Source organism: Aethalodelphis obliquidens, unplaced genomic scaffold, assembly GCF_003676395.1.
Source record: "Aethalodelphis obliquidens isolate GAN/ISIS:26980383/991018 unplaced genomic scaffold, ASM367639v1 scaffold51, whole genome shotgun sequence".
In the NCBI taxonomy this organism is placed as follows: domain Eukaryota; kingdom Metazoa; phylum Chordata; class Mammalia; order Artiodactyla; family Delphinidae; genus Aethalodelphis; species Aethalodelphis obliquidens.
In genome coordinates this window covers 12578450-12595170 of record NW_020837995.1, presented here as the reverse complement: position 1 = coordinate 12595170, position 16721 = coordinate 12578450, and the positions used below count along the sequence as shown (strand labels likewise).

The following is a 16721-nucleotide window of genomic DNA, read 5'->3' as shown; positions in this document are numbered from 1 at the left end:
CTCATGAGGTTTCAGTCAGCATCACCCAAGCTACAGTCACCTGAAGGCTTTACTGGGGCTGCAGGATCCACTTCCAATATGGCTCACTCACATGGCTGTTGGCAGGAGGCCTCAGTTCCTCATCATGTGAGCCTTTCCACAGGGCTGCTTGAGTTCCTCATTACATGATAGCTCTGGCTTCCCTAGGTACAAGTGATCCAAGAGTGAGAACAAGAAGGTAGCTGCAATGCCTTTTATGACCTAGTCTTATAAGCCACACACTGTCACTTCACCCATATTCTGTTCATAATGAGACACAAGTTATACATTAAGAGCAGCCCACACTCAGTGGGAAGGGGAATTAAGCTCTACCTATTGATGAGAAGTATGTCACAGAATTTGTGGACATACCTTAAAATACCCTATAGTTTTTGTTGTCCTCCCATTACTCTCTCTAGGTACTCAGTACACAAAATAGTAAAAATAAACTGGGGTGAGGAGCTTCAGCCCTTCCCAACAAAGTTTACTGTAAATACCCCCCAAAATCCATGCTCTTGCCTCATCTTGCTTTAAAAACATCTATCCCCCAAAAAAATTAAAATAAAATAAAATAAAATAAAAAATAAAAACATCTATCCCCATTCCTTAAATGGAATCTCATTTGCAAAATGTATACTAAAGAGTGATCACATTCCTGAAATACTTGCTCTATTCATTTGTATCTCTCAGTAGTAGAATGTCAGGCAATGTAACAAACTAAAAGTAAAAACAACAAAGAAACTACTCCCAATCTGGGTGGATTAAGATATTTGGAATTAAGAAAGCAACCTTCAGGAAACTTTCTCCCTTCTGTCGATAATGACCTGGGTCCCCTGGTTATTGAGTATTCTGGGTCTAGGGAACTAGGGGATCTCTGATCCCCAGTTCCCTAGACCTGACCCCCATGGCTGCAGCTCTGCAGGAATATTGTGGGCATTCAAAAGTGATGGACTGCCCTGGATTCCAAAAACAGTTGCTGCTCTTGCACCAGAGACGTGCAAGATTCTAAAGTATCATCGGGATCTTCAGAGGAAAATGATGTTTCATATGACTTTCTATTGTATTTTTTGTAACTTGAAATTTGGTAATTCATGTAGACTGTTGTCAGAATACATTTCTAAACATTGGATAAATGGGAGTTTGCACTGTAATTCAACTCCAAGTAGAAGCTAGAGGCTTGATCTATGAGTTCTTCTAACAGTGTTGTTGTTTTAAATCTTGAGTGCCCATTTGAGAATATGATGAAAGCTAAGGGACTTACTCAAGAAAATACATATACCCACAAAATTTTAAGGCCTCCGAATCCTAAAACCCATCCAGGGAATCGCTGGAGAAGCGGGAGGCAGGGCTTATTGTCACTTCATTTTGTCCTTAAAATGTAGATCTAAATTAGAAGCTACTACTAAAAACTTAATTCTTTTTAAATCTTGTTGTTAAACAAAACCAACGGCCAGTACAGACACCTCTACTAGATTTTCTGTGCTGGGGTTTAGTCCATACTGTAAATACCTTGGAGGCAAAAGGAACCTGGCGGTGAGCACACAGAGGACAACACACATTTGCTGAAAAAAACAGTAAATATAACGCAGGACACAGAACTGCTGACGACCACAAGCCTTGCCCTCTCCAAGCTGACCTCACTGCGCAGCAAGTTCTGCCAATTTGCCAGAGAGGCAGCAATTCGAGGAGACAAAAGCGGCTCAGCAACCCACTTAAAAGCAAACGCTAAATTCGTTTTCTGTCGAGTATCAGAAACCCAAATCCCAGCCCAGGATTCTCTAGGCCCTCCTTCGGTGGAGCGAACTCCCGGCAGCAACGCCCAGCCCCGGGTGGGCGGGACCGCTCGAATCTACCCACTTAACCCGCGGACTCCAGCTCCATCCGCTCATACCTCTCAGCCTCGGGAAGTGGAAGGGCCGCGCGGGAGACTGGGGCTTCGCCTGTGAGTGTCCCCCGGGCAGAGGCGGGCCCGCGGGATCCGCATCCAGGAGCGGGACGAGGGGCGCCCCTGTCCCGTCCTTCGCGGGCGCCCCTGCTCAGCGCGCAGGGCCTGCGTGTCCTCGTGCCGACTCCTCCCTCGCGCGCCTCGCCCGCGGCTGCTCCGGCGCACGCGCGCGGCCTCGCGCAGGGCGGGGAGGGGCGGCGGCCGCGGGCGCCCGACCTCGAACCTGTCAGACCAGACCCGGGGAGCCGGCCTGGAGTCGTGGGCGCCGCAGGCGCGAGGACGGCCCCGCTGCCCCGCAGCCCCGGGCCGAGCTGTGCGTGCCGGCCCCGCCGAGCCGGCCGGGGGCGGAGAGATGAGCTGCGGCACCGCGGCGGCGCCCCAGGTAGAGCGCTCCCCTCTTTCGGAGCCCCGGCTCCCCCGCTGCCCCGGGCTTCGGAACTTGTGGGCTTTGTTGGGGCGCTTTTAATTTATAATGAGTTTCGTTTTCTACAGGATGGGGAGGGACGCGCGGCAGTGCCATCGGGAACTGGCACTCGGGTGAAGTAGGAGCCGCCGGCCGTCCGCCTGCACCGAGCCGTTCGGCGCCGCGGCCGCACAGCCTCTGCCATGGCCGGATCCGGCGTGTGGAAGCGCCTCAAATCTCTGCTGAGCAAGGACGATGCGCCGCTGTTTTTAAATGACACCAGCGCCTTTGACTTCTCGGACGAGGTGGGGGATGAGGGGCTTTCTCGATTTAACAAACTTCGAGTTGTGGTGGCCGACGATGGTTCTGAAACCCCGGAAAGGCCTGTTAACGGGGCGCACCCGGCCCTCCAGGCCGACGATGATTCCTTGCTGGACCAGGACTTACCTTTGAGCAACAGTCAGCTGAGTTTGAAGGTGGACCCCTGTGACAACTGCAGCAAACAGAGAGAGTTGCTGACGCAGAGAAAGGTGAAAACCAGATTGACCATTGCTGCCGTTCTTTACTTGCTTTTCATGATTGGAGAACTTGTAGGTGAGTTGTGTTGCCAACTCACTTTCCATTTACCTTGCCTGGAGAGTCTTTGTCAAGCTGTAGTTACACATAACTTGGCGTTTAAACTTTCTTTTTAGGAAGCTTGTTATTTATCAATATACTGATGTGAAAAGGCCTCACGGTTCCAAAGTGCAGATCAACCTAGGTACAACAGACTTCCAAAGATAACTCTGACCTTTTCTTCTGATTCTCCAAACACTGTGTCATCTACTGTAAAGTTAAGGACATTATCTTCATTATATATCCTGTAACTTCCTCTTTAAAAAAAAAATCTGATAAAACACCAGGTTAATTTTTGCAACCTTTTAAATAGTAAATGATTCTACAATTATTTAGAATCATAAAATTTTACAGTATGAAAGGACCTTACTGAACACCTGCTCCACCTTTTTCTTTTTTAAGAGATCAGAGGACCCAGAGGTTAAATATTAATAAATTATGAGGACACTTAAGTGGGTAATTGAAAAGCTACATCTACAGTCCCGTTGTCTTGATTTTTTTCCCTCTACATTTGAATTAAGTGGTCTCTTACTATTTCCTTTTGTGTTTATATTCAAGAAATTTGCAAAGCTAAATAATGCTAACTGACCTCACCATTTTTCATTATAAGGAGGATCTGAAAGCCAGAAGGCTCCCCTGGGTTTTATAGAACTTGGTTTTATTTTTCATTTTTAATTATTCAAGTAATGCAGTCTTACTATAAAATACATGCTCAGTTTAGATATTAATTTCAGAGTCACATTAATGTAACTGCTAACTTCTTTTAGTGACAATTGAGAAAGTGACATTAAAGCAGGGAGATTATTCTCCTGTGTTCTTTTTTTTTTTTTTTTGGCCACACCGTGTGGCTTCTGGGATCCTAGTTCCCGGATCAGGGACTGAACCCGGCCCCTCAGCAGTGAAAATGCAGAGTCCTAACCACTGGACCGCCAGGGAATTCCCTCCTGTGTTCTCTTAATGATGAACCATGACAAGAACAAAGGTGGCAGTCCAGATTTAAGATGCTGGCTGGAGGTTACGTGCAGGAAAATTATATACATTTCCTACCTCTTTTCATACCACTTCTCGCCAGTGCTCACTTCAGCCATGCTGGCCTTCTTTCTCCCTATGACTCACAAAGCTGTTTTCCTGCCCATAAGACCTTCAGACTGAGTGGTCTCTCTACCTCTGGCTTTCAAACTTTTTTGAGTTCACTATAGTAAGAAATACACTTAACATTGTGACCCGTGTAGGCATGCATGCATACGTATGTATGTATGTACACACACATATACATTTGTATAAATATATGAATAACTAAAACAAAAATTTTACTTCATGTGCTGTGTTCTACTGTTTTTTCAATTATGGTCCCAGCCCACTTAATTAATTTCATGGTCTACAAGTGGGTCACAGCCTGCAATTTGAAAAGCACTGCTTTATATGGACTGCCTTTTCCCAAATCTTCTCTTGGCTGCCTTCTTGTCATTCGTGTCTCATCACAAAAGATACCTCTTAGAGACCTTTCCAACTGCCTAAAGTCAACCTCTCTTCTCCCCTGTTCCTTCCCCAGCTTTAAAAGCCCTCAGCACCTGAGATTATCTTGTTTGTATATTCACTTGTTTAACATCAGTGTCCATTGAAATATAAGCTGAATTACCAGCACCTAGCACAATGACTAGCACAGAGTAAACACTCAATAAAATTTTGTTTAATTAATTAATAATTGCTGTTAGAGAATTATAAATGTTTAAGCTATGAAGAAATTAAAGACAGAAGTGAAACAGATCAGATAAGGCATGGTCAGCAGATTAAGAGTCAATGACTTGGGGCTTTCTGGTGGCTCAGTGGTTGGGAATATGCCTGACAATGCAGGGAACATGGGTTCAAGCCCTGGTCCGGGAAGATCCTACATGCTGCGGAGCAGCTAAGCCCATGCGCCATGACTACTGTGCCTGCGCTCTAGAGCCCGTGAGCCACAACTACTGAAGCCCCTACACCTAGGGCCTGTGCTCCGCAACAAGAGAAGCCACCGCAATGAGAAGCCCGCTCGCCACAACTAGAGAAAGCCCGCGTGCAGCAACGAAGACCCAATGCAGCCAAAAATAAATAAATAAATCTATTTTTTTAAAAAAAAGAGTCAATGACTTGCCCAAATTCCCAGTTAGAATATTGAGTCATTCAGACTTAGTGATTCTTGAAGTTAATATTTGAAGTTAAAATCACATTAATCACAATTTCCCCCTTAAAATTAGAGTTTACACCTATAAAAATTACTAAGATATAATTGTCCTGACTTAGCATTATTTAAATCTCTTACTTGGTAAATGATGTTTTGTGAAAGCTACAATAAGTATTTCCTTTCAAATACTAACTTTATTTTCAAATATGAAAATCTTTTGTTAAACACTGTAGAGATGCTAGTACTTAGAATAGACATTAACAGTATTATTCAGAATGTTACATAGAATTAAATTATATACAGTAGAGCATTTATTAAAGTGTGTCGAAAGCACTTAGAAATAAAGCATCTTATGTAGGAAGTATGGAGTAATTTTAAAATGAAGTATTTTAAAGATCTGAAAGGGGAAACTTGATTTTGAATCTTGGATTTGCTCTGAGACCTTAGGCAAGATCAATTCTTTCCATTCAGCAAGTATTTTTTAAGTACTTGCTATATACAATGGAGAACAAAACTTATGCTCCCTACTATCTAAAACACTTAATCTAATGTTTGGAGGACATTATATCTTCCTGTAGTGGAGGACACAGGTATTAATAAACACACAAATAAATTTAAAATTCAAATGGCCTTAAGTACTGTGAAGAAAAAGAACAAGATACTATAAGACATAGTTTAGACATGTCCAGCAGGACATGGTTTATGTATGAGCCACATACAGTTAAACCAAAAAAAAAGAATATTAGGAATAATTTGAGCAAAGGGAATGGAGGAAGATGTTTTCGACCAAAGAGAACAGCAAGTTCAAAACTCCTAAAACCTTCAATTCTTTAAGAGGATCTAAAAAGAAGACCAGTTTGGCCAGAATGTAGTAAGTAAGAGGGAAAGAGACAGGGGGACCAGACCACGGAGGTCATGAGAGACCATATTAAATGAGTTTAGTCTTTAATTCTAAGTACAACGGGGAGCCAGTGACTGCTTTGGAGTGGAGATTGACCTGATGGGATTTATCTTTTTAAAAGATTACTCTGACTCATATGGAGAGTGGATTGGAGGGTACAAGAGTGGAAGCAAGTGTACTTTTGCAGAGGTCCAGACAAGAAATGATTATGGCTTGAACTGGAGTGGATGGAGAAAAATGTACTGATTGAGAAACATTCTAGAGGTAACAATGGCAAAATGGCTAATGGTTTGAATGTGAGAGTTGATGGGAGAGCAGTATCAGGAATGATTCTGAAATTTCTTACCTAAGCAGCTGAGCATATGGGAATGTATGTCAGTTATGAACCAGGGAGAAAATACAGAGCAGGATTTAAGCATGGGCTCAAGGGTTGTTTTAGGCATGTTAAGTATCATATGTATGTGAAATAGACAAAGATGTCTAGTGAGCTGTTACATATAAGTCTGTCATTCAGAAGGGAGGTCAAGGCAGAGAGAGAAACAGTATGTAATGCCATAGCAATAGAAAAAATTATCTAGAGAGCCCCAGTTTTGAGGAACTACAACTTTAGAAGTCAGGCAGAAGGCAAATGGGTATCCCAGAACTGAAGAAAAGAGTATTTCAAAATGGAATAAGCTGCTGAGAGGCCTGATAAGATGAGAACTAAAATATCCTCTGGATTTAGTAACAGTTATTGATTGTTTTAACAGCTGCATTTTATTGGGAATGAAAAAACTTAAAGAATGAATGCAAATAGACTTCCAGGTAAAGATGGCAAATGAACTCATGCATCTAGTTGTACTCTCTTAAACTACAATAAAAGGATTTAAAATACACAGACACACACACACACACATATACACACACACATACATATACACATATATATATAGAATATATATATATATATCCACACAGGTGGGGAAAACCTGAGAGGAGACTCTAGCAACACAAACTAGAAAGGAATCAGGTAAAAGAGGTAACTGACTTGACCCAAGAAAGCCAACTCCTAAACAAGCAGTGGGGAAAGCCAAGAACCAATCTAGTTTACACTAATGCATCAGAAACACCTAGACAACTTACTAAAAAACAAATTGCTGGACCAGAGTTTCTAATTAAGTAGGTCTGGGGTAGGGTAGGGCCTGAGGATTTTCTAACAAGTTCCCAGGAGATGCTGATACTGCTGACCCTGAGGACTACACTTGAGAACTACACTAGAGAATCCTAAGCAGGCCCAGAATTGGTTGTACCAGGTACCCCTATAAGTGTGGTTAAAGAGGAAGGCTAAAATAAGGAAAGTTCATTAAAACCTGTTTAAGAGCCAGTCAGATATAATAGTATAATAATACAATAAGTATCCACAGAGATAAAATAAGATCATGAATCCATGAAACTAGAATAGGCTACTTTTTAAAAGAAATTCAGAGTAGAAAATAGAGCTTTTGAATAATACAAACTTTTTTTTTTTTTTGGCAGTATGCGGGCCTCTCACTGTTGTGGTCTCTCCCGTTGTGGAGCACAGGCTCCGGACGCGCAGGCTCAGCGGCCATGGCTCACGGGCCCAGCCGCTCTGCGGCATGTGGGATCTTCCCGGACTGGGGCACGAACCCGTGTCCCCTGCATTGGCAGGTGGACTCTCAACCACTGAGCCACCAGGGAAGCCCTAATACAAACATTTAAAATTTTAACTCCAAACAAATTAGAAGGTGAATTAAGGTCACCTCTCACAGAATATAGCAAAAAGAGAAGATAATGGGAGAAAAAAGGCAAGAAAATTAGTATATTAGTTCAAATTCCAAATAATAGGAGTCTGGGGAATAGAGAAAGCAGAAGGAAAGAAGTTATCAACAACACAGTTTAAGAAATTTCCCCAGGGACTTCCCTGGTGGCACAGTGGTTAAGACTCCACGGTCCCAATGCAGGGCCCCAGGTTTGATCCCTGGTCAGGGAACTAGATCCCACATGCATGTTGCAACTAAGAGTTCGCATGCCACAACTAAGAAGCCCACATACCGCAACTAAGGAGGCCGCCTGCCGCAACTAAGACCTAGCGCAACCAAGTATTTTTTTTAAAAAAAAGGAGAATCCTTACCGCAAAAAAAAAAAGGAGAATCCTTTCCAAAAACAAAGAAAAAGAAATTTCCCCAGAACTGAAGGGTATACAATTCCAGATAGAAAGAGTCAATAGGGCTTCCCTGGTGGCGCAGTGGTTAAGAATCCACCTGCCAATGCCAGGGACACAGGTTTGAGCCCTGGTCTGGGAAGATCCCACATGCCACAGAGCAACTAAACCCGTGCACCACAACTCTTGAGCCTGTGCTCTAGAGCCCACAAGCCACAACTACTGAGCCTGTTCACCACAACTGAAGCCCGCACACTAGAGCCTGTGCTCTGCATCAAGAGAAGCCACCTCAATGAGAAGCCTGTGCACTACAACGAAGCGTAGCCCCCACTCTGCATCTAGAGAAAGCCCGCGCGCAGCAACGCAGACCCAATGCAGCCAAAAAATAAATAAAATAAATAAATTTTTAAAAAAAGAGTCAATAAAAGCCCAAATTGGATGAAAATAATCCCACACCAGGTACATCATTGTAAAATTTCAGAACACATGATACACACTTATTATTGCTTCAGGCAGCTGCTGTGTTAAACAATTGCCTCTGATAGTTTTTGACAAACACTGACCGAGGTTTGCACCAGGGCCAAGCTCCAAGTCAAGTCAAATAAAAAGAGCCTTGCAAGTATAGTCTCCCAGGGAACCACCAGACAGGTCAAATAATGACAATTTCCTGGCAATGGAGCTTTTCTTTTTTTTTTTTTTTTTTTTTTTGCTGTACGCGGGCCTCTCATGTGGCCTCTCCCGTTGCGGAGCACAGGCTCTGGACGTGCAGGCTCAGTGGCCATGGCTCACGGGCCCAGCCGCTCCGGGGCATGTGGGATCTTCCCGGACCAGGGCACGAACCCATGTCCCCTGCATCGGCAGGCAGACTCTCAACCACTGCACCACCAGGGAAGCCCGCAATGGAGCTTTTAAGGAGCTCTAACGCCATCCTATTCCTTGCAGTGGCTGCCAGGCTGAGGTTTTCACTGTGGTTGCTGCTTGTTAGTTTTCAAGGCTACCATAGAACTGAAGAGGGGGAGATTGGGTATAAGGCAAGTTAAAGTGCCACAGAGCTAGTGAGCTTCTTACCAAGATTCAGCCTTTTTCCTTGAATAAATGCTACCTGTATCAGCCTTTGTTTAATTTCCATAGTTTTCAGAATGCTGATTTGGACAATTTTTGCCCACGTTCTTATGGCTTTTATGGAGGAGATGATTTTCATAGGTCCTTACTCTGCTGTTTTTGCTGGTGATCATCACATGTGGCTCTTTAGGTTAACAAAAATTAAATAAATTCAATTCCTTAGTTGCACTAGCCGTATTTCAAATTCTCAAAAGCCATCTGTGACTAGTTGCTGCTCCATTGGCCAGCACAGATAGAACATTTCCATCATCTCAGTTTTATTGCACAGTGTGGCTTTAGGGTATTATCCTTATTTTATAGATGAGTAAACTGAACCTCAAAAATGGTAAGTAACTTGCTCAGTCTCTGAGATTTCAAAGCCCCATGTTATTAACTGCCAAGCTGTATTTTCTGTCAGTGATTCCAGCTTTTTCATGTAAGGGAATACATAAAAAATGATATTTCTATAGAGCACACTGGCTGGAGTAAATGGATGTGACTACAAGATCACCAGCCCCAGTTCTCCTGCTGCTCTTGACTCTGCATACACATCCCAGGAATAGGGGAATCAACATCTCAGCACACTTATGTGTCACAACATCCTGATCATGAAGTTCTGCTATACATTATAACAGTATTTCTCAGTGTGGTTACAAGACCAGAAGCATCAGCATCACCTGGGAACATGTTAGAAATGTAAATTCTCAGGCCCCATCTAGACCTACTGAATTAGAAATTCTGGGAGTGGGGTCAAGAAGTCTATAGTTTAACAAAACTTCCAGGTGATTCTGATATACATAAAAGTTTGAATACCCTGTATTATATTATAAAAACTTATTCTATGGTGCTAGGAAAATTGGTTGACCATAATGGTCATAAATAAGTACATATATATGTATATATGTACACATATATATATTATTATGTATATATATATATGCACACATATATAAAATACATATACACACCCACATATATGAAATATACACATTATTATTATGTATAATAATACATAATACTGGAAAACTAATATAAAAATTGTATTCTAAATACCATCTTTTATCCCTCTATTAGGAGACATTGCTGTTTATACCGAAGAGAATCAGTTAATTTTTATCTTTTGTTTTGAACTAATGAACATTTTGTGAAATTTCTTCAGTTTATGTTCAAACCCTCCCAAACAAGTGAATACCTACCTTTTATTCAGCTTTATTGTAATATTTAGATATGGTGGTTATTAATTTCACTGTCTAATAGTAGAATTAGTAGGTTGAGTAAAAACTGTATTGCTAAACACACAAAACTTCTCTTTGTGTCAGCCCCCATTTAATGGCTCTTAAATTTTTTAAGGTCATTTACTCCTCAGAGAATCTGTTCCTGGAAATGGACATCTTCACCATTAGAAAAATATGCATAGTTAATGTTTTGCATAAAATTTCAGGATACCTTGACTTAATTGCAATAGGATAAGTATTTAGTTAACTTTAGTTAGAAGTTTATGTTTTGTAGGATGCTGCATATTTTTGGTTTGATTGCTTATGTTTATTATTTTAATTAACTTATTCCTTCTTTCCTGTCACCCTTACTCTAAGGTGGATACATTGCAAATAGCCTAGCAATCATGACAGATGCACTTCATATGTTAACTGACCTAAGTGCCATCATACTGACCCTGCTTGCTTTGTGGCTGTCTTCAAAATCACCAACCAAAAGATTCACCTTTGGATTTCATCGCTTAGGTAGGTAATTGGGCGTTTCTTTGGTTTATAAAATTTTATAGTAAAACCACAATGAACTATAATCTTTGATTAACTGAAATCTTTCTGATGATAGTCTGTTTGAACAAAGCAAATGAAAATAGACAAATAAGATTCATTCAGATATATATCTTCCAGGGTACATGCAGTTCAGTCAGCTAAATAGTTTACACATATAAAATTACACGGTAATCAGGGACTTTCCTGGCAATCCAGCAGTTAAGACTCCACACTTCCATTGCAGGAGTCATGAGTTCGATCCCTGGTTGGGGAACTAAGACCTCACATCCCACATGCCGCATAGTGCGGCCAAGAAAAAAAAAATTGTGTGGTAAACATTAATCTTCAGATGTTGTTCCTTGTGTCCTGAAGGTGTTAACAGAAAAAAGTTTACCTTCAGTTTATCGAACCAAGCAAAACCACATGGATTTAATTCATCAATGAGCATTAGCTTTTCTTTCTCTTAAGGTATTCCAACCAAAGCGACTTATAACCCAGGTTTTAGGCACTACTATAATATGTATAACATACTGTATGGCTGACCTTCATTGTGGCCATTAACTGTAAATGCTAACAAAGATTCTTTGCTTGACCAAACGTTTGTCAGTCTCCTGAGCTGTCTCCCAAGCCCATCTCTGTACTTCCTCATTAAATCTAGTTTTAGGAAGAACCCTGCCAAACCAATTTAACAGAACCTCCACTCTCAATATTTGATGGGTTATTCCCAGGTGATGTCTCATCACCCTGGCCTGTTTTCAACAAGGCTTCCCTATACCAATCTTGATAGCTTCCCCCCAACTGTATTAAAGTCTTCTTTACCATGTTTTAATAAGTGTCATTGAATTTTTTTTCTTTCACAATGCACACATATTTATATTTTCCTATTTTGAACAAATATTAATATTTAATTAAGAGAGGTTAAAATCATACATTGTTATCCACACAACTCTTCTTGCCATGTTAGTGTTTTTTTTAATTTTTACTTATTGTCAAAATACATATAAAACAATTACCTGAATTAGTATATGAAGTGCCATATGACCAATTTTTTGCTTAGAACCCAAAAATTGATTTAGGCAGCTTCAGCAAAACCTGTCTTAAAGAACCAGAATTAACATCTTGTAGTTTTATTTTGTGTAGACAATGACACTCTTGGCTAATATTCCATTCAGTTCCTCCCCTTCTTTGTTACTTTTTAGCCTAATCTTAACATCTAGGTCTCCTATAATTTAGTAGCTGGGTCTTCTAGTGTAAAACTTGACATTTTACCTGAATGGCTGTATTCCAAGTAGCTATCCAGGTCGTAAGTTTGGGAACTTATCTGGCATCCCCATTTCTCAGCACCCTCAGCTGCTGTACAAGAGCAGTAAAGCCCTGAGTGAGGCCTTTCCGTTATTTGTTAAGCAACTGAATAACACATAATGCATTTGGATGTGTTCCTAAAAAAAACTCCCACTTCTAGCTGACACATTATACATCCATTTGTTTACTGATTGCCTTGGGGTTTTTAAAAAACTTCAAAATTATTCTTAAACTTTAATATTTTTGTGTGACTTAAACACCTGCAATTTAAGAGCAAAACTCAAACTAGCATCGTGGAATGGGGATTTTTACCTTCTAACACTATTTGAGAGAGTGCATTCATTTTAGGTTATAGACCCCTTGGAATTCTAATGAAAACAGTGGAATTCTCCCCCAGAAACATGCAATACCAGAACATAGAAAGTTCTACAAATGATAAGTTAAGAACCCATAATCATGAAAATTCTATTAAATATCAGAGAAGTACTTAGTGTTTATCTAGATAGTCATAGATAACAAGTACTATGAAAAGATGAAAGAAAATAGAACTGACTGGTCCTATTGTATTTCTGTACATTTCTATAGAAAGTCAAATTTTTCCCTTTCCTTAAAAGTACTACTTCAAGATGGTGGACTAGAGGTCAGCATTTGAGAGTCCATTGAAATAAAAGGTACCAAATCAACACAGAGAAGCAAATGGTTGAGTCACCAATCAACAAGACATTTTCAGAAATTTCTGGAAGTTGGAAAGTAGATGGGAGTGGGTTGAAGAAAGAAACAAGCCAAGAAGCGACAGCCTGGAGAACGCTAGGGTAGAACTGGACCAGCCCAACAGAACTCCAAAGAAGACTCAGGGACAGAGATGGCAGAAGTGAGAATTGGGGCTGAAAACAAGACTAATTGAATGACTGCAAATGAGAGACTGCTCCCACTAGTCCACTGTGTCCCTACCTTCCTCCCACCGCCACCTCCACTCAGGCAGTCCGCATTTTCCCCCATGTAAACACCACATAGTTCTTCCAGAAGGAAATTGAATCAAATGTTTGGAGAAAGCTGAGGCTTTTAGTGTGAATGTTGATGCTCCAAAATAATTCGTTTTCATACTAGAATTCAGGGTTCTCCAGCCTTCTAGTTTGGTTCCCCACATACTCACACTAAAGTAATACACTTGTCTTAGTCTTCCCTGCTCTACACCCCTTATTAGTAACCATTTTAAATAGTTATGGCTTATCCTTCCAGCATTTCCCTTTTGCAAAGGACAGTTTCCCTATCCTATTACCCTAAATGTGAACGGACACCCAAGGATCTTTCAGAAAATGGGAAAAACCAGCAGCATGAAAGAAAGTTAAAAAACAAACAGACAAACAAAAATTTGTCGTACAGGAAAGAGAGGTGACTTAGGAAACAGAAGAAAATGTTTTCAATTATCTTATTAATATACCCAGAATAATAAAACAGTAAAATGTTTTGAAAAAGAAACATACAGAAAAAGCTCTTTGAAATTGAAATATTACTAAAATTTTTAAAGTTTTTTTCAATAGAAGGACTAGAAAATATAATCAAGAAAGTCTCGGACTTCCCTGATGGCACAGTGGTTAAGAATTCACCTGCCAGCAGGGGACATGGGTTCGAGCCCTGGTCCAGGAAGATCCCACGTTCCACGGAGCAACTAAGCCCGTACGCCACAACTACTGAGCCTGTGCTCTAGAGCCCGTGAGCCACAACTACTGAGCCCATGAGCCACAACTACTGAAGCCCATGCACCTAGAGCCTGTGTTCCATAACAAGAGAAGCCACCGCAATAAGAAGCCCGCGCACCACAATGAAGAGTAGCCCCTGCTCAACGCAATTAGAGAAAGCCCACCCACAGCAACAAAGACCCAACGCAGCCATAAATAAATAAATTTATTTTTAAAAAAAGAAAGTCTCCCAGAAAGACAAATACCATATGATATCACTTATATGTGGAATCTAAAATACGATACAAATCAACATATCCATGAAACAAAAACACACCTACAGATATAGAGAACAGAGTTGTGGTTGCCAAGGGGGAGGAGGGGTAGGGGAGGGATGGAATGGGAGTTTGAGATTAGCAGAGGCAAACTATTATATATAGGATGGATAAACAAGATCCTACTCTATACTATGTTCAATATCCTGACAAACCATAATGGAAAAGAATATGAAAAAGAACATATAAATATGTATAACTGAGTCACTTTGCTCTACAGAAGAAATTAACACAACATTGTAAATCAACTATACTTCAATAAATTTTTTTAAATAGTTAAAAAAAAAAAGGTCTCCCAGAATACAGAACAAAAAAATAAAAATAGGAAGAAAAAGTTTAAAACTATAAAAGAATAATCTGGGAGGTCCAAAGTTGTGTTATTAAGAATCTCAGAAAAAGAGACTTACAAAATAAAAGGGAGTGACTGCTTAAGGGGTACAGGGTTTCTTTTTGGGGGTGATGAGTGTGTTCTGGAATTAGATAGTGGTAATTGTTGCACAGCCTGTGCGTATACTAAAAGCCACTGAATTTGTCCACTTCAAAATTGTTAAAGTGGTGAATTTTGTTATTTGAATTTTATCTAAAATTTTTTAAGTCATCTAAAAAATAAAAGGAAGAGAATTGTTAAGATATAGACAGGTATTTTCCAGAGCTAGGGAGGGAATCACATCCTCACACTAGCAGGGCCTTTTTGGGATCTTCTTTTTCTTCTTTGTATTACAAAAGCTTATAAGGATATATCTAGATAAGACTTATTTCACTTATCCTGCTCTTTGAAGTAATGGAAGAAAAACTTATGATGTGGGGAGGATTAAAAAGACAACAAAGATATGTAGAATTGAATAAAGCTATAAACCAAAGCAGTGGCTGTCCTTGTGTGCTGTAAAATTCCACCACCTCACGAGTAATCTCTCTAAGTTCTGTAGGGAAACGTTTGTTTACATTGGACACATTTAGATAGTGTGCCTCTTATGACCTCTACTACCAAGACTTGGGAATTCAGGTCTTAAAGAACACCGCAGAAGGAATCCCCCCTAAGAAACTTCTGGTTTATTACTGTGTTGTAGAATTTGCTTTGTTTTAATGGCATGGGTGGTAGGACAGGAGTTGGTTTTTTCTTTGTTGATTTATTTTGTAAATCTGTAAAACATGTCACAAAAGTCAAAAATTATTTTTTAAAAGAAAAGATTTACTCAGAGAAGCCTCGCTTTCATTCTGTCCCCTCCAACCCATCCTCCTGCCCCACTCCTAATTAGCAATCATTTTAATTAGTTTCTGGCCTGTCCTTCCAGCATTTCCTTTTGAAAGTATAAGGAAATACATATATATGTTCATATCCCGCTCCCTGCCACACTTTCTTATGCGAAGGCAGCATCCTGGAGGTGTGTGTCTGTGAATGAGAGTCAGATAACAGTAGTACCATACCCTAAATTTTCTTTTTGTTTTCTCATAACACTTTATACATGCCTAATAGCATTTATCACATTTTTATAGATATTTTTATGAAACAATGTCTCCTTCTAGACCATGAATTAAGTAGGGACAGGAACAGAAAATATTAAACTCCATGGGTCTGGCACTAATAAGTGCTGTATAAGATATCATTAATCAAATTGTTGCGTATTCAAGCTGATTAAATATGGTTATGAAAACTGAAACAGATAATCTAGTATAGCTCACGATCCACAAATCATTTGTGTTTGGGTTAAATTAAACCAATTTCTAAACTGAGAGTAGGAGTATTTTTGAAATTTTGGGACAAAAATATTTGGGACTTGAAAACATTTATCTGTAATTCTGAATCTGTTTATGCTCACAAACTATAAAAAATTATTTGATCTGTAACATAGCTGGGTTATATAGCCTGGCTTATAGGTCCTTTGGACCAATTAAGAAACTAGTCAGAAGGGAATTTCTTCTTATCTCAGTCAGGGGCTGATCCTATTTGTTTTGGTACTTAACCTCTTTTAGAGTTTTGTGGTTAAATTGTCTTTGGTTCACATCTGAGATCTGCACTTTTACTAGCTGTATGACCTTTGGAAGAATGATTTAATCTAAGTATGGGTTTTTACTGTAAAATACGGATGATAATGTATAAGTTCCTAACATGGTACCTGGCACAGAGTAAATTCTCAGTAAAAGTTAGTTCCAGTCTTCTTTTCCTTCCCTCTTCTACCTGCCAGTTTATCATCTTACCCAGACTTTTTATATCTCTCAAAATGCTCCATGCTCCAAAACTACCTGCCTTCCCCCCTCCCCCTAATCGGAATTCTTATCCTTTTAGCAAAACTGTCTCAGCTAGGTAGGAGGAGAATAAGATGATTCACCCTGATGATTAAATAA

The 16721-nt window shown here is 40.1% G+C and overlaps 1 protein-coding gene across 5 annotated transcripts in view; it reads left to right on the top strand.

The window, feature by feature from the left end:
- Positions 1–2147: 2147 nt before the first annotated feature.
- Positions 2148–16721, top strand: part of SLC30A4 (solute carrier family 30 member 4) — a 31737-nt gene continuing 17163 nt past the window's right edge. Inside the window, exons 1-4 of one of the 5 annotated variants that reach the window (XM_027084215.1) lie at positions 2215–2345; positions 2456–2960; positions 10898–11044; positions 12979–13851. In XM_027084215.1, the coding sequence (XP_026940016.1) occupies positions 2570–2960; positions 10898–11044; positions 12979–13016 (576 nt within the window). In that variant the 5' untranslated portion in view covers positions 2215–2345; positions 2456–2569 and the 3' untranslated portion in view covers positions 13017–13851. Of the gene's footprint in view, positions 2346–2455; positions 2961–10897; positions 11045–12949; positions 13852–16721 lie in introns of those variants that run through there. The other 4 variants (XM_027084216.1, XM_027084212.1, XM_027084214.1 and 1 more) reach the window with 4 other exon arrangements.